Source organism: Lontra canadensis, unplaced genomic scaffold (assembly GCF_010015895.1).
Source record: "Lontra canadensis isolate GAN:19392208 unplaced genomic scaffold, GSC_riverotter_1.0 scaffold163, whole genome shotgun sequence".
Lineage (NCBI taxonomy): Eukaryota > Metazoa > Chordata > Mammalia > Carnivora > Mustelidae > Lontra > Lontra canadensis.
Genome location: NW_022631157.1, coordinates 1638167 through 1656499, shown reverse-complemented (window position 1 = coordinate 1656499; position 18333 = coordinate 1638167). Strand labels below are relative to the sequence as shown.

The 18333-nt window shown below is 50.7% G+C and overlaps 1 protein-coding gene across 1 annotated transcript in view; it reads right to left on the bottom strand.

The window, feature by feature from the left end:
- The window catches only part of RAB11FIP4 (RAB11 family interacting protein 4), a 110280-nt gene that overhangs the window by 72722 nt on the left and 19225 nt on the right, over positions 1-18333 (bottom strand). Inside the window, exon 2 of the mRNA XM_032845319.1 lies at positions 1328-1415. Coding sequence (XP_032701210.1) covers positions 1328-1415 — 88 coding nt within the window. The remainder of the gene's footprint in view (positions 1-1327; positions 1416-18333) is intronic.

Genomic DNA, 18333 nt, shown 5'->3' with positions numbered 1-18333 from the left:
CTGTGGACAGACAGACAGCGCAAGCTCAGGGCCTCAGCAGCTCTGCTTCTGGTTCCTGGGCCTTGGGTAAGAAGGGCTGTGGGGGAGGCACAGGGCCCAAGCCTCCAAGAGACCGGCTGATCCTTCCAAGGCAGAGATGGAGTACTGGGCCATGGAGGAGCTGGGCCAGGACTCCACGGGGGGGAACAGAGACAGGTCCCTCCCTCCAGGCATTCTCCCACAGGGATTAACCCCAACAGAGAACACATGAAAGAGAGAGTCCCAAATGCAGAAGGCAGGTCAAGTGCAAAGAGAATCAGGGAGGCCTTCCTGGAGGAAGGGCTATAAGGCAATATTCCCTGCCTGGCTCACAGAGACACCAAAGGCACACATTCCCCTGAGCCTGGGGCCCTCAACGGCCCTGCCAACTCCAGGACATCTAGGAGAGGGTCACCCTCAGGATGACACTACCTCCTGCTGACTCGGTTACACAGGTGGCGTCCCTCCACTGTTTCTGAGCAAATGCCCCGGTATCTTTTCAGATAAAGGCAGTCAAACCTGCAAAGCGACTGGTGTATACACACACTGGTGTGGTTGGTGGTGGTCCTCCAGCCAGTTCTATTCAGAAGACCTTAAGGGGGCCATGTGCAGCCCCTCCCAACCTCTCAGCTCCCTTCACATCACACCCCACTTTCAAGGAAGTCATTCCTGCCTCCTTCCTACCCTCCAAGAACCCTAGCTTCCCCCACAGAGAATGGCTCATTCTGACAAGAAAACATGGTTTCCTTCCCAGGTGGCAGGAAAGCTTCGAAGAGGACACAGCCCACCTGTCTGGCGACCTAAGCCGATTTCTCCAGACAAGCAGTTTAGTGGTAAGTGTGGCCATGAGTGGCCTCTGATGCCTGGGGTTCTCTCACAACTGCCTCTGAACTGGGGAAAAGAGAGGGATGGTATATTGCCCCTTCAAGGGGGAGAGCTGGGAGGGAAGAAGAGACTGGGGGGTGGGTGGGGAAGAGAGGGGAGGAAACAAAGGAAAAAGAAGAGAAAATGGGTGTCTGGCTCTGCCCACGGTTTGGTCATCCTGGAGGGAGGTGACCTGGAGGAGGGTGCAAGGAGGAAGGAAAGCAATCGGGAGCCTTTCTCTGTGGGACAGACGACGGGAAGGGTAGAAGTGACCGTCCCACTGGTTCAGAGACCCTCCCATGGCCCCTGCATGGCTGCGGCAGCTGCAGGAGCCCTGGATCCTTCTCCTCAGCACCGCTGGGAGGAGCCCCAGCTGAAACCCCAGTCAGGCCAGCCTCTGCAGCTGGACAGAAGCCTGAGAGACTCCCTCCCATGAAGCTCTCACCTTTCATGGCGAACACCCCTCGGCAAAAGTCCTTGAAGTTGATTCTCCCCAGGTCGTTGGGATCCAGGTATTTCACAAGTTTTTCCACCTGTGAGAGGGAAGGAGGGACAGGTGTGAGGTCTCCCCCCTCCCCAGATGCTCATGGAGCTGGGGTGAGGCTGACTGGGGAGGCTGGTTGGGAAGGACACCAGAGGTCCTCTTCTAGGCCCCCACCTGCATGCTGGGGTCAGTACCAAGCCCCAGACAGCGGCGGGGTCACTTGATTCTGCTGAGGTCCACAGGCAGCACGGGGAGCCTCCTGACAGAGCTGGGCTCATGGAAAGTCAGTGCTCTGATATTTTTTAACCTAGTGGTTTCTGTCCTACAAAAATAGTACACGCTCATCGAAGAGACTCTGGAGAAGGGAATCAAACCCCGCTGTTTCCCACTTAGTGGTTTCTTTCCTACGAAAATAGTACAAGCTCCTGTGGAAACTCCAGAAAAGAAAATGAATCAAACCCCTCTGTTTCCCACTTTCCTTTGCTTTAAAACACATAGATTTAACCACTTTTTTTTTCTTTTTTTTTTTGGTAGTTCTGAGAGACCCTTGGTCAAATTCCCCTCTGTCTACAAGGCGGAAATAATTATGTCACATTTGTATACATTCTTTAAAATTTTTAAATGACAAATCAAATAAGATTGAAGGCAAAACCAATTATGGTCCAGACCGTGGCTACATTGGCGGAAGTTTGTAGGGGGTGGTAGGGGGGATTCCAAGGGCGTTTCTATCGATCGATCTGTGTGCTGGCCACATATTGAAACCCACAGAGCCTTCTGCTTGTGGCCGGTGCACTTTTCTGTTCTTTGTTCAATTAAATGTTTAAAAAATTAATAAAGTTTGTAGTAAGGCTTTTTAGCCCAAAGGATTCAGCCATTCTTGATGTCTGGAATATTCTCTCCCACTCAACATTTATCAGACACCTTTCCATACTGTCCCGAGGTACCACCCGTATTTTTAGCGGTTGTCAGATCTGCTGCCCAGTGGATAAACCCTCATTTACCTAATCACCCTGAATAGTTGGGCAATTTTTGTTTTCCCTCTTGTCGTTATAATTGATTTTGGGGGCTTCTACAGCCGTGTGGATGACCGGTCGCCCCTCTGGCTTCTCAGATCCTTGACTTTCTCATTGCTTTCTCCCCTACCCACCCTAGCCGCCCCAAGGACTCGCCCCTCTTCCATGACCACTCACTGAAATGGCCCACTCCCTGGGCACATCCTTCCTCCCTCCCTTTCCTGCCTGCCATGCAGTTCTTTGGCATCACCTGGACTGTTCCCTCTCATGTACATCCAATCCGTACTCAAACACCACGTCCTCGAGTCACCTTCTTTCCCACATCGTCCCTGGGATCCTGCTGGTCACCAACATCAACATCTCCCTTCCTGGCTGCTGAGGTCTCCTGATTCATCTGCCCTCTTCCACTTTTCAGCCCCTCCGACTCATTCTCCGCTCCAAGTGGATCATGTTATCACTTCCTCTGTTTAGCACCTTCCAATGACTATCCACTACCCTTAGGGTAAAATCAAAACTCGGTAATGTGGCCTACAAGACCCTATATGATCTGGTCCCTTCAGCCCCATCTCCTTCTCTTTCTGTCCCTCACTGTATTCCAGCCACACCGGCCTTCAACTCCTCAAGCAAAACAATCTCTGTTCTGCCTCAGGGCCTTTGGACACACTATTTATGTGATCTCAAATACTCGTTCTCTCCCCATCCCCATTCATCACCTGACCTTGATTCATCCTTCAGGTCACTGTTTGTACCTGTATTAAATATTTCTCCCTGAGACAAGTCTGTCCTTGCCACTCCCATCTAATTAGGGTGCACCCTGCTCTTACCCTGTACTATACTTTTCCTTCAAACCATTTGCTGCAATTTGTAATTATATTTGATGTGATAATTATATTAATTTGTATCTTCCCCCTATTAAGTAAGCTCCCTGAGGGCAAGGATTATATATCTGGTTTTTTTTTCTTTTTAAGATTTTTTTTATTTATTTGAGAGAGAGAAAGTGAGGGACAGCAGGAGTGGGGGGAGGGGCAGAGGCAGAGGAAGAAGCAGACTCTCCACTGAGCAGGGACCCTGACGCTCAGGGCTCCATCCCAGGACCCTGGGATCATGACCTGAGTTGAAGGTAGACACTTAGCCGACTGAGCCACCCGGGCCCCCAAGGATGTCTGTTTTGATCACCACTGTGTACATGGTAGCACCCACCATGACTGGCACATAGTAGAAGCTTTACAAGTATTTGTTGAAAAACTGAATATGAATGGTTCTACAAATCCTCTAAATTTTAAAGGCTTTTGATAACAGTTGCCAAATTGTTCTCTGTAAAGATGTCTTAATTTAGTCTTCAACCAGAGCCACTGACTTCAAACTCAGGAGCTCTGGGTTTGTTTTCCTAATTTTTGGCAATGGCCAATTTCTTAAGAACTATCTTTCCTAAGGAACTGGTCCCCTTTTGCTCCCTGCCCCCACAGCCCCGCACCTGAAAGTCAGCTTCTCGATCTGTCTTCCAAAATTACCCTGTAACTTAGTGGCAATCTTCCTCGCCCCTCCCCCGCCCATAGCACACACACAAGCATTCGTTCCTTCAGTGGACGCTTCTGTATGCGGGGCACTCTGTTGAGGGCCGACGGCTGACTGCACCCGTGGTCACACAGGCACACAGGTGCGCATGTGCGCGCACGGTTGTACGCTTGTCGTCAGGCACCTTCCCTCTCCTCTCAGGAACCCCCTTCAATGTGTAAAGCATCGCAGGGCAAGGACGAGCTCTTTCTCAGACCCCTTTGGGGCTGGGTTGCAGATGGTGGATGTTGGGGCACCGTGGAAACTAGGGTGCCGCCTGCAGGTTACTCTTCCCGTCCATATTGTTAACACTGCCCTGGCAGTTGCCCTCGCGCCCACCCTACCCACCACAGGCTCCAAAGCCCAGGCCATGCTGGGGTCTCATCCACTCGTTAAGAACCGTGTCTCCCGCATGCCCACAGGACATGTTTCCAGTGGTGGCAGCTGCAGCCGGGGTCTGAAGCCCTGGTCACCGCCAGTGGCCTGGCATGATGGGCACATGCCCTGCTGGCTCTGGAAGGCGAGCAGCGAGCAAGAAGGGACTCTGCACAAGCGTCTCTACTCCCTCCCTGAGCTTGGTGGCCCTGCACTTGGACCTTTATTCCCGCTGACCCTGCCCCTTCCACGAGGGTGTGAGTCTGGGGATGACAGGTGGGCAGAGCCTATACCCTGGCTCTCTGTGACCCCCTGAACCTGGTACCCACTGGGACCTTGGAATTCCAGGGAAGAAAGAGGGTGGCTTTCTGCCAGCTCCCACCTCGGCCAGAGCCTCCTGGGCACTGCAGCTGCCCCTGTCCCCTACTGTCAACACAGCCCGAACGTGGCTTCTCCGAATAGCAATGTGCAGGCGCCACCTGAGGCCTGCCCTCTCCCCTACGCCCAGCCGGAGTCCCAGCCCCCTACCTCTGTCCTCTCGCCACCGGCACCGTGAGGACTGCGTGAACACATGCACGGTACCTCCCAGCCTCCTGGCACCCTCCCCCCTATAGTCCTCTCCAAGGTCGGGGGCTATGCCTTGATTATCTCTGAGACAGTCAAGGGTGGTGTCGTCACCCAGTTGAGTGGCCCATGTGGCGCCCCAGCCTCAGGTCCGCCGGAGGGGCGGCAAGTAGGCTGGGTGTCTGTCACCCCTTGAGGCGGGAGACACTGGTGGGGTCAGGCCGTCCAGACCTCCCCCCCATCTCCAGGGAAGGCCTGGAGCACAGGTGCAGGGGTGTTTGGTGACAGGCAGATAGAGGAGGTCCTGAGGGCCGCTGCGAAGTCCCTAAACCAACCCCCACCCCCGACCCCGCCACGGGACTCAGAGTGTGCGGGACAGACCATGTGAACAGCCACGCAGCCCTTTAGAAGGCGCAGGGGACCACTGTAAGATTGCCCTAACAAAAATAGCAATTATATGAATAAACACGGTCGCTGTAGGTTCAAGAAGTCCCTGAATAAATAAGAACAGAGCTTCCGTGGAGCTTCCTAACTCCTGCTGGGTTCGTGGAGGGCTTGGAGGGATCTACAGCACCTAGTCCTCCCGACAGGATCAGTAGCTACAGTCACAGCCTCCCATTCTACAGCCGGGGAGACTGAGGCTCACAGAGGCTGGACGTTTAGACAGTCACGGTGGAGTTGACTCTTCCTCGAACCCAGGTCCCACTGGCCCCAGAGGACCTGCTTCTTAGCCTACTGCTCTCCCAGGGTTTCCTGCTGGGGTGTCGTCTCATTCCCCCACCCTCCACGTATTAGAGCATCTTTACCTGCTGTGGCTGGGGACCCCTCGCCCTGATGGCCAAGCGTCTCAACCTTCCTGGACACCAGATGACATTTTGCCAATGCCCCCCTGGCCTTCATCCTACATACAGGGAAGCCAGGTCCCAGACAGGGCAAGGACTTGCTCAAGATCCCCCAGCAAGTACAACAAATAGGCCCCCACATGTGGTCTTCACGGTGAAGCCGCAGGCCACCCAACGTGCCTCCCAACGTGCTGCACCCATCACCCGTGGCTGGGCTGCCTGGGGGCCTCCGCTGGGCTCTCTTCGGGAGGAGAAGGGCATCCCGGGGCCTGTCAGGACCCTGCAGGAGCTGTGCTGTCACTGAAACACCCACGGCCGGGCTGTGGGGCCGGCTGCCGGGGAAATAGGTCGTTTCCCCGATAGTAAAATATTGAGCTTTCCATTTTGGGGCCACTCAATGACCAGGCTTCCCCTGCTATTTCTGTTGCCTTTCTCTCTGGGCTGATTCTTCCCCGCCCCTGCTCGTTCCCCCTGCATTCCCTCTCTCCCAGCACAGACCAGGCGGTGTTAAGAGCCTCCCCACCGCCGCTGTCTGATGGATCACCAGCCAGATGCTCTCTGAGCTGGTGCCCAGCCACCCACGCCTCCCTCATTTCCAGATCTGCCAGCTACATGGGCTCAAGCGAGCCATTTGCCTCTCAGAGACCTCAACTGCCTCATCTGAACAAGGGAAATGAGCCCCAGTCGGCAGGTGGGTGCCTAATAGATGGGGACAATTACTGTTCCCAATCCGGCAAATGCTTGGTGACTCTCCTTTGTGTCAGGCCCATTCGGAGCCCTCTGTTCACATGAATTTATTGAATCCTCACAACCAGTTCAGAAGCAGATACTATTATTGTTCCCATTGTCCAGATGAGAAAACTGAGTCAGTCAGGGTGATGGTCCCACAGCTAGTGAGAGGCAGGGTTGGGATCTGAACATAGGCAGCTTGGCTCCAAAGTTCATGGTCTTTACCAATCGTTATTATCATTTCTGCTAATCAAATTGCTATTATTATTATTATTATCACAAGTTTGGGGGCTTGCTCTGACCAGAGAGTGAATAAACTTGTCTTCTGCTCTCCTTTCACCTAGAAAAACTGGCAGGGGTGCAGGCAACCTTCACTTAAGAATTTGAATATTTAAAGGGAAAAGCGTTCTTTTAAATGTTGTGTTGCGAAAGTGCATCTCCAACCAGTATCCCAGATGCAGCTTGGAGACACACTTGAATTTTTAAAATTCAATGCCAAGATTAGAAACCAAGGAAGGCTTCTGGTTTCCGTTAAGATGGAGTCAGTCCCCTACACTCTCTCTCTTCCTCTGATTATAACTAAAGACAATGGACAGAATACATAAAGCAACTATGTGAGGACTTTGAAGAGTAAATTCTAGCAGGCAAATTGGGAGGGAAATTAAAACTTGAATTAAAAACAACAGCAAAAACCAACCAACCAAACAAACGGCTTGAAGATTAATATGGCAGTAAGTTTCCTGGTTTATTTTTCCCTTGCATGTTTTCCAGCCTAGACTCAGGGAGGCCAAACCCCAGAATTGCACAGCAGGTGTGAACAGAAAAAGCTTCAGAAGAAACTCTCCCTTTTTGATGAGAGGCCAAGGAAGGGGGTCCTTTGGGGCCAGAGAGAAAAGAAGAAATGATGTGGGTTTTTTTTTTTTTCTTTTTTTAAAAATCCCTCTCCCAGCCCTACCCCGAGGCAAGCCCCAGTCTCAAAGGTGGGGCTCACAGCAGTACCAGCAGCCGGGCAAACACCTAAAACCCCAGGAGTAGAAAAGTCTTTCTCTATGGAATGCGCATCAAGGAAAAGGGGTCAAAGTGTGTGTGGGAAATTCCTGTTAGTCACTTCTCTTTTTTTTCTTCTCACCATTTCATCCTGGAGGTAGACCAGGCATGGGAGGGCTGAAACTGTAGAGGGAGCCCTAAGCCTCAGATTTCTAATCTAAGGGCCAAGAAAGGGGACCCTGAGAGCTGGAGAGGGTGAGGTCACAGAAAGGAAGGAGCTCAGGGATAGAATCCGATAAAGTCATACTGACGAAGAGCATACCAAAGGCTTTGAGAACTGAACCGCCATTGGAACAGAAGGCAGGTTGGGATCAGAGATTTCAACCGAACTGGGTAGGTTTCCTGATTTAAACAAACAAAAAACCCCCATATCGATATGCTTTGGAGGATTTTAACAGGACTCAGAGTCTCAGCACATGCTATTCAAAACATCCAGGACACAAGGCAAAATTACTTGACATGCGAAAACAAAACAAAACAGGAAAAGCCCGATAATGCACAAGGGGAAAGGCAGTCAATAAGTATCAGCCCCGAGACGACCCAGATACTATCATTAGAGGACAAAGACTACTATTTATTTATTTATTTTAAAGACTACTTTAAAAATACTTATTGATTGATTGACTTGAGAGAGAGAGAACTCGTGCAAGGGGGGCGGAGGGGCAGAGGGAGTGAGGGAATCCCAGATCTCAAGCACACTCCACTCTGAGTGCAGAGCCCTCCCCAGGCCCGATCCCCCAACCCCGAGATCATGACCTGAGCTGAAATAAAGAATTGGAGGCTCGGGCACCTGGGTGGTTCAGTAGGTTAGGCCGCTGCCTTCGTCTCAGGTCATGATCTCAGGGTCCTGGGATCGAGTCCCGCATCGGGCTCTCTGCTCAGCCGGGAGCCTGCTTCCCTCTCTCTCTCTCTCTGCCTACCTCTCCATCTGCTTGTGATTTCTCTCTGTCAAATAAATAAATAAAATCTTAAAAAAAAAAAAAAAGAATTGGAGGCTCAACCTCCTGAGCCACCTAGGCGCCCCAGAAGACAAAGACTTTAAAGCAGTTAACCATGTTCCGTGAACGAAAGGGGAGCACTCTTGAACAAACGGAAATATAGAAATTATCAGCAGAAGGGTAGAAGCTATAAAAAAGAACTCAGTGGAAATTTTATAACTGAAGTATTACAAATTCACTGGATGGGATCAATCGCAGAATGGAGATGATGAAAAAAAAAAGGTTAGTGACCTTGAAGATGGAATGATAGAAATGAAATGATCTAATCTGAACAAGGAAAGTGACCAAAGATTAAGAGAAACACTGCACAAAAGATCCGACTCACTAAGAAGACACAGCAATCTGGGGCGCCTGGGATCGAGACCCAATTCGGGCTCCCTGCTCGGCAGGAAGCCTGCTTCTCCCTCTCCCACACCCGCTGCTTGTGTTCCCTCTCTCACTCTATCTCTCCCTGTCAAATAAATAAAAATCTTTAAAAACAACAACAAAAAAAGAAGATACAACAATCTTAAAGGTGGGCACACCTAACAGCAGACTTAAAAACACATGAAGCAAAAGCTAATAGAACAGAAAAGGGAAACAGACAAATTGACAATTATCACTGGAGACCTTCACACTTTTCTTCAGTGATTGATAGAACTAGTTAGATGGGAAAACAACAAGGGTATGAAAGACTTGGACAGCACTGTTAATCAATTTAACCTATAAACTGACATTTATAGAATTCACACTCAGTAATAGAAGAACACACATTCTTTCATGTGTGCACAGAACATTCACCAAGATGGATTATATCCCAGGACAGATTTTACCCCTTCAACGAAACTGAACAAATTTTAAAAGAACTGGAATCATACAAAGTATGTGTTCTGACCATAATGGAATTAAACTAAAAATCACTAACAGAAAGACATCTGAAAACTTCCCAAATGCTTGGAAATTCAACGACATGTTGAATAATCCACGAGTCAAAGAGGAAGTCTCAAAGGAAATGAAAAATATTGGAAACCAAATGAAATAGAAAGACAACATGAAATTCAAACGCAAAGCAAGAAGAAGGAAAGCAATTACGAAGAGCGGAAATTTAAAAATTGAAAACAGAAAAACAGCAGAGAAAAATCAGTGAAACCAAAATCTGGTTCTTTGGAAAGATTAAATTGATCTCTCTCTAGTCAAACTGATCAAAAGAAATTTTTTAAAAAAGGAGAAAAGATACAAACCACAAATATCAGAAATGAAAGCAGGTATTGCTAGTCCTCCAGCGTTAAAAGGTTAATATATATGGAGAATTTTTAGGGCAGTGAAAATACTGTGTATGGTATTATAATGAGGAACATATGTCTATATATTCGTGCAAGCCCACATAACGTCCGACACCAAGAGTGAAGCCTAAGGTAAAACTATGGCCACTGGCTGATTAGGATGTATCAATGTAGATTTATTCTTGGTTTAAAAAACAAACAAACAAACAAACAAAAAACAAGCACCATTCTAGTGAGTGAACTTGGGGACAGGGGAGGCTACACATATGTGGAGGCAGGGAGTATATCAGAAATCCTGTACTTCCTTCACAGTTCTGCTTTAAACTTAAAGCTGCTTTAAAAGGAGGTCTTTTGGGGTGCCTGCGTGGCTCAGTGGGTTAAAGCCTCTGCCTTCAGTTCAGGTTATGATCCCAGAGTCCTCAGATCGAGCCTCAGATTGAGCCCCGGATCGAGCCCCGGATTGAGCCCCGGATCTGGCTCTCCGCTCAGTTGGGAGCCTGCTTCCTCCCCCACTCTCTGCCTGCCTCTCTGCCTACTTGTGATCTCTGTCAAGCAAATAAATAAAATCTTAAAAAAAAAAATAAAAGGAGGTCCTTTCGGGATGCCTGGGTGGCTCAGTCCAGTAAGCATCTGCCTTTGGCTCAGGTCATGATCTTAAGATCCTGGGATTGAGCCCTGCATTGGGCTCCCTGCTCAGTGGGGAGCCTGCTTCTCCCTCTGCCTGCTGTTCCTCCTGCTTGTGTACGCTCTCTCTTTCTCTCGGACAAATAAATAAATAAATCTTTAAAAAAAAGTTCTTCATAAAAGGTTACTAAGGGAACACTACAAACATCACTGTACATGTAATTTCTACAACTCTGATGAAATGGCTCAATGCTTTGAAAGATATAAGCTATCAAAATTCACATAAAACAAATGAGATTATCTGAATAATGCCATCATGACCAAATAAATTAATTTCCTAAACAGTTCCAAAAAAGAAAATAATTTCACCAAACGTTTAAGAACAATAGTCATAAATTCTACACAGTCTCTTCCAGAAAACAGAAGAGGAGGGAGCACTTCTCATTTAATGAGGGCAGCATCGTCCTGATCCTAAAGGCAGACAAAAGCAGGACAGGTTTCTCCCCACCTTCCGAAAGTAGAGCATTCCTGTGATAAGCTGAAATGCGGTAAAGAAGCAGCAATTACTGTTAATTTATACCGAAAAATTTTGGGGCATTCACAGACCTAAAAAAAACCCCTCTCTTTGACTTTCCTGATACTTTGGGACCCATCTTGCTAAAAAATGCACAAGTAAATCAAGATAAAGAATAGGTGCCCAAAGACACAGTTCAAAGCCTGGCAGCTGGGGCTGAGACGCTGAGTATGAATCCTAGGAATGGAGCTCGGCAGGGGGTTGGGGGGGGTACTCTTGCAGTCCGGGGTGCACGCCGCCTTGGGAACTGTTCCCTGCAACACGAACTGAACAGGATTTTCACTTTTTGCCTTTTCTCTCTCTCTTTTTAAAGGTTTATTTATTTATTTGAGAAAGAGAGTGCGTGTGAGCAGGGGGAGGGGCAGAGGGAGAAGGAGAGAGAGAGAATCTCAGACAGACTCCCTGCTGAGCCTGGAGGCTGCCAGGGGCTCCATCCCAGGACCCTGGGATCATGACCTGACCTGAAACCAAGAGACGGACACCCAACCGACTGAGCCACCCAGGTGCCCCCAAAACTGTAGTAGTCAAAACAGTATGGTACTGGCACAAAAAGACCCATAGATCAATGGAACAGAATAGAGAGCCCAGGGGTGCCTGGGTGGCTCAGTCGGTTAGGTGTCTGCCTTCAGCTCAGGTCATGATCCCAGGGTCCTGGGATGGAGCCCCACATCAGGCTCCCTGCTCAGTGGGAAGCCTGCTTCTCCCTCTCCCACCCTCTCCCCGCTTGTATTCCCTCTCTCGCTATCTCTCTCTCTCTCTCTGTCAAATAAATAAATAATCTAAAAAAAAAAAAAAAAAGAACAGAAAAAGAATAGAGAGCCCAGAAATAAACCCATGCTTATATGGGTAATTAATCCATGACAAAAGAGAGCTTCTTCAATACACGTTGGGAAAACTGGACGGCCATATGCAAAATAATGAAACTGAACCACCTCCTTACACCATGCACAAAAATAAACTCCAAATGGACTAAATACCTAAATGTGAGACCTGACACCACAAAACTCCTAAGGGAAAACACAGGCAGTAATTGCTCTGACATCAGCTTTAGCAATGTTTTTGTAAATGTATTTCCTGAGGCAAAGGAAACAAAAAGCAAAAATTAACTTGGGGCCACATCAAAATAAGAAGCTTCTGTACAGCAAAGGAAACCATCAACAAAATGAAAAGGCAACCTACTGGATGGGAGAAGGTATTCATAAGTGATATATCTGATAAGGGGTCACTATCCAAAATATCTGAAGAACGCATGCAAGGCAACACCTCAAAACCATATAATCTGATTAAAATGGGCAAAGAACCTGAACATTTTCCTCCAAAAGACAGGTGGCCAACAGACACTTGAAGAGACGCTCAACATCTCTCATTAGCAGGAAAATGCAAGTCAGTACCACAATGAGATGTCACCTCATTGTGGTGACACCTTGACAGGTGTGAGCCATTCTGGCTAAAATAAAAAAGACAGGAAATAACAAGTGCTGGTGAAGACATGGAGAAAAAGGAACCCTTGTGTACTGCAGGAATGGCAATTGGTGCAGCCACTGTGGAAAACAGTATGGAGGTTCCTCAAAAAAAAAAAAAAAATAGGATTATCATACTATCCAGTAATTCCACTATTGGGTATTTACCCAAAGAAAACAAAAACACTAATTTGAGAAGATATATGCATGCTCTGTTTGTTGAGGTGATATTTACAGTGGCCAAGGTATGGAAGCAATGGAAGTGTCCATCGATAGATGAATGGACAAAGAAGATGGGATATATATAGACACGACAGGATGTCAGTCATCAAAAAGAATGAGATCTCGCCATTTGTGGCAACACAGAGAGCCCCAGAGGGTGTTATGCTCAGTGAAATCAGTCAGACAGGGAAAGACAGAGATTGTACGATTTCGCTTGTATGTTGAATCTAAAACACAAAACAAACAAACATAAAGCAGAAATAGACCCATAAATTCAGAGAATACACTAATAGTTTCCAGAGGGCATGGGGATAGGGTGTGGGCAAAACGGGTGAAGGGGAGTGGGAGGTCCGGGCTGCTGGTTATGGGATGAATCACCCACGGGGACAAAAGGCACAGCACAGGGCATAGTCATAGTGGTGTACGGTGTTGTACGGTGATGGAGGGGAGCCACACCTGGGAGCATAGCACAATGTGTAGAGTTGTGGAACCACTGTGTTGTGCACCAGAAATGAATGTTACATGGTTCATCAATGATATTTCAAGAAAGAAAAAAAAAAAAAGAACCCCTCCCCACATAATCATTTCAATAGATACAAAGCAACTGACAAAATTCAACATCTATTCATATTAAAAATGCCCAGGAGATCGAAATAGAAGAGAACTTCCTTATCCTTCCATATTCTAGAGAAATGGAAGCATATTCACACGAAGACTCTGTGTACAAATGTCTGGGACAGCCTTGTACAGAATTGCCCAAACCTGGGGACATCCCACATATCCCCCAGCAGGTGGATGGATAAGCAAACTCTTCTATAACAAAAAGAACTGTTGCTATGCCCACAAGAACACATGATGCTGCGTGAAAGAAGGCGGTGTCCCAAGGTCACAAGCTATGATTCCACGGAGGTGGAAAAGGCAAAGCTCTGGCACAGGGAACAGACCTGCCATTACCGAGGGAAGGGGGGAAGAGCATGCACACAGACGTGCCCTGCGGGAACTTGGGGGCTGTGCTCTTCTGTCCCCTGATGTGGCGGTGCTTATAGGAGTTGGGCAGATGCTTTAAAAGGTTCATTTTACCGTATGGAAAATTGTTTTAACATGCACTTGATCCTGAGGCTGGGATGGCAGGTGTGAGGGCAGTAAAGGGGGCAGTACCAGCAGCAAGTAGAGCTCACAGCTGAGCACTGACTAGGTGTCAGGTGCTCTGCCCAGTGCAGCACAGTCTCACTCCTCCCCATCCTCCCAGGGGCACCGGGAAAGAGAAGTCCCATCCATCTGCCAGCAGAAGATCCAGAGGCCCGAAGCAGGTGAGGGTAGAATCCATCTCCCCTTGGCTCCTCTGCCACCCTAGGGGTCCCCTGCCCTCCCCTGGGGCCTCAGGGCAACGGGTGACTCCGGAGCTGCTTGTTTATCCACTTTCCCAGGCAGCCCAGCTGCCTGACGTCAGGGCACACAATGCAGCCCTGTATTCTGGAGTCCCTGCCCCCCAGCCCCGAGGGACAAAGGGCACAGAGGTGGAAGGGATGGCAGCCACTGGTCTTCTCCATTAATTGTCGAGAGGAGAAGGGAGGGAAGCCAGGCAGGAGCTTCTGCAGAACCAGCTGGAGATGAGTGTGACTCAGGCAGGGTTCCAGAGTGGGTCCTGACAGTTCCTGCACCCCGGTCCACCTGTGACCTGTGAAGAGCAGTCCCATGGCATCTGTGAGCATAGCCACAGGTGCACAGAAAGGGGCGTGTTCTAGAGTCAGGAGCCGGGGACTCCGGGTCAGCCTCCACATTTGGGGCGCCCAGGGCAAAACGGAAATGCTGGAGCCCCTGTTCAAAAATTATTCCCAATTTCAAGACGGTGACCACACAGCATCTAAGGCTGTGTGACTTCAGCGGCACTCACGGTGTGACCCTGACCCAGTCATGCTACTTCTCCGGGCCTCAGTTTCCCCATCATAATGCACTCCGGGGGCCAGCTCACAGGACTGTTGTGACAATCAAATGAGGCCGTGGCTGAGGAAAGGACCCGGTAAATTGTAGGGTGCTCTGAAGGGTTCCGTGCAGAAGGTGCATAAAGAGAAAGGTAAGGACGAGCCTCGCAGCCGGCAGGGAAGACAGCAGGGACTGGGGTGATAAAGTGGGGTGGGCTCCCAGCCCCTTTGTGAGTCTCAGGGACGCTCTGCTTCCCTGGCGCTCAGTCCAGTCTCGGCTCCACCATCAGTGACCTCCCTCAGGGGTCCCGGAGAGACCCTCCCCTCTCAGTTTCTACAACTGGAAAACGAAGGCGTGACATGACCATATTGAAGGTCCCTTCCAGCTCTGGTTTCCCCAGGGATGTCTGGGTGAGCCTGGGATTGGAGGAAGGAGAGAAGAAAACCAGACAGAGCGATAGATTCGAGTAGAGACTGGGAGGCAAGTGTCGCCATCCAACCCAGCTTCACCAAGGACCCAGTAAATACATGGCTTGGGGACCCTGGATGGTGGCCCTGGTGAACGACTCGGCCTTTCTGAGCCTTTTACTAGCTCTCTTTCTAAAGTCAAGGAAAAATGACAAGGACCAAAGCAGATCCCGTAGGTCGCCACCCTGCTGCCCCTGCCCTCTCCTCCTCCTGTGTGGGGCAACTCTGAGGTCGCTGAGATGCCCACCTCCTGCTGGAGCAGGTGCCCGGGGACGGGGCAACCCCAGAGCATGAGCCCTGATTGGACCAAGCAGTCAGGTGACATTTCCCTTGCCAGTGATTGGCTTAGGCGAAAGCATGTTACACAGCTCTGGCCAATGAGACATGAGGAAACATCCGCAAGGGGCTTCCAGGAGAGGTTTTCCAGGTGATAGGATGGGGATGGGGGCAGCGTCCTCGGACATGCTCCCAGCCCTTCTCGCCCTCCCGGAAAGCAGATGCCGTCTTGGGTTGACGTGGGGGCGCTGAATGCAAGGAGGCTGGGTCCTGTAGGATGCCTCTGAGCCCCAGTGGGAAACAGCCTTGGAGCTGCCCTACCTTGGGCTGGCGCGTCAGGAGAAAGAATACATTTAGGCCATTTTGCATCGGTGCCTGATCTCAAAGCCTCCTCAAGAGGCTGCAGGTGAAAGGCTGGTAGTGGGAGGGAAGCCTTGGGAGAGAAGGTGGTCAGTGCGCAATAGAGAGAGGCTGTGCCCATTGGGCCATCTCTGGCCGCGGTGGCTACGCATCAGGAAGGTCCAGTCACACCGTACCCAGGCCACTGCTTCCTCAGTGAGAGACCCCCAGCATGTCCCAGTGTCACCCAGCAGTCCCCTCATTCACAACCTGCGCCACTGCTGACCAGAATCCCTTAGGCCACCCAAGAGGGCCTTTGTGTGATGTCTGAATGGGAATGAAAGGGACAGAAGCCTGGGTGGTCTGTGAGGTAGGCTGGCCTCTCCACCCATTTCTCCATCTGTCCATTCCTGCAGGAAACGTCTCCTGAGCTCCGCGGCCAGACTCTGTCCTGTGGGGACACGGGCAGGTTCCCAGGAAGCTCGTAGGGAGGGGACAGATGTCTTGGTGTATTTTTGAGTGAAGTAAAAATAGCTTAGGGAAGTGCATAAAAGGGTGGAGATGACTGTCAACACGGCCACATGCCCAGGGAGCCGTCTGACGTCCCTCCCAGGTGCCGTGAGTGGACGGAGCTGGGCTTGCATCCCACTACCTCCATTTATCAGCTGTGTGACCAAGGATAAGGGTACTCACCTTCTCTGATCAGTTGCCCCTGTCTCGTGGAGGGTAAGGATTTAAAAGGAAAGGCATGGAGACTTAGGCTGGAACCTGGCCCCGGAGCAAACTCTAGAGAGGTGAGCGTTTTTGTAGGCAAATGGAGCCTGGAAGCCTCCGCGTGCCTGCCAGGCTGGTCCTTTTACCTCCTCTTTTTACATTTTCTAATTGGGTAGATTTAAAGAGTGGGTTGGGTCACTTTTAAATCAGTGGAGGCGGGGGGGGGTGACCAATAAAACTTGGTATTCTTTTAAAAAATTATTCCCAGGATTGTGAGGGTAGATAAGATGCAAATCTTATCTGGTAGTTAGGATTCTACCAGAATACAGCCTCCTAGAAGGTGCTACCCGAACCCGCAGAGGGAGAGAGCCCAGGGGATGTGGGGGCTGCCACGGGGCCCTTTAGAGGGGCGGTGGCCATGTGGGACTCTACAGGCTCATGGGACTGAACACTGCAGTGGGGGCACAGGGCAGAGGGAGGGATGGCGCAGCCAAGGCCCAGCTAAGGCCGGGTCCTGGGGGGGAAGCCTAAAGGGCTTGGGAACCACCAGCTGCTCTGTATGGCTGGAGGGCAGGGACGCTAAATGCGGGGGAGCAACGGGTGGGGGAGACCCAGTGGACCTTCCCCTCTGGTGGATGGGGATTTTAGGAAGGTCCCCATGAAGGAGGTCTGGGAATTGTCTGAGCCCACAGTGCATGGTAGAGGGAGATGGGAGACGGTCCAGAGGAGGCTGCGGGGACCCGGGCCTTCGAGGGGGCAGGAAAAGCAGGGCCAGAGAAGAGCTTAAAGGCCTGTGGCGGGGGGCTTGATTTGAGGTGGGGGTGAGGCGCAGGCAAGGACATGAAGCTGAGTGGGTGGGCAATGGGGGCCATCCCTAGGCAGACGCCCAGGAGGAGGGGAGTGCAAGGTGAGGGAGTCGGGGGATGAGCTCTGGGTGAGGAGCCTGAGGGACATGGGGGGATGCGGGTTGGATGGGGATGAGACTCCGGGGTCTTTCCTGACCACCCCTTCAGGTCCCTAGGGCCCTCAGATACAGATGCCTCCTGGGCCTGGCCTGGTGGCTGCCAAGAAAGTTTCCCTTCCATTTGTTCTAACTCATGACATCAACTTTTCTCCAAGGATGGCAGGGGCCGCTCTGCCTCCTCCTTGTGGTGGCCACTGCAGGGAGCTCCTCTGGCCCTGGGGGACAGGAGCAGCCACCTGGCTGAGCACAAGAAGCTGGTGGCCTGAGTGACCAGGGCTTCAGTGACCAGGACTTCGAGGAGGCCACAGGTGTGACCACGTCCCCCAGGGGCACCGTCTCTGGGTCGCCCAGCCAGCCCAGGGCCCCAGTGCCCGCCTGCCTGGCCAGGTCTAGGTACTAGCTGCACTGTGAAGAAATGGAGGAAAAACACAGCCCCATTTACTCTGTGGGATGGACGGTCCCTGGGCCGGACCCAAGCACCCCCCCCACCTCAGTGAGCCTATGAAACACTGGGGCATCTTGCTGATGGGCAGACTCTGATGCATCAGGCCTGCGTGGTCCCTGGCCCTCTCTGGAGTTCTGATGTTCTAGGTAACCTGTAAGGACCCGTCCAAGATTCAGAAGGGGAAGTTCAGTTTGTGTACACACTTGGAACGCCGGGGTACCAGGGTAGGAAGAGAAATGGAGGGTGGGTGGGTGGGCTGTCCCTATCATAGGTGGGTGCTGAGGCCCTGGTGGTCACCACCCCTGGGGGAGGTTTCTGGGCCCTGAAGGCAAGAGGAGGGGCATCTGTTGGGGGGCCCTGCTTTGGGGTTGGAGGGAGGCATGGGGCTCAAAGTAGGCATTGTGGGAGGGGGTGTCTTGCATCCACCACTGCCCTGACCTTCACCGTGTCAGGCCCTTGGTTGGCATCTCTGATCCTCAGGGTAGGCCAATAGGTGCTGCTCCCTTGAGGGCTCTGGTCAGTGTGGGGCCCATTATTTCATGTCAAATGGGAGTATTTGCTTACTGAAGAGAGTG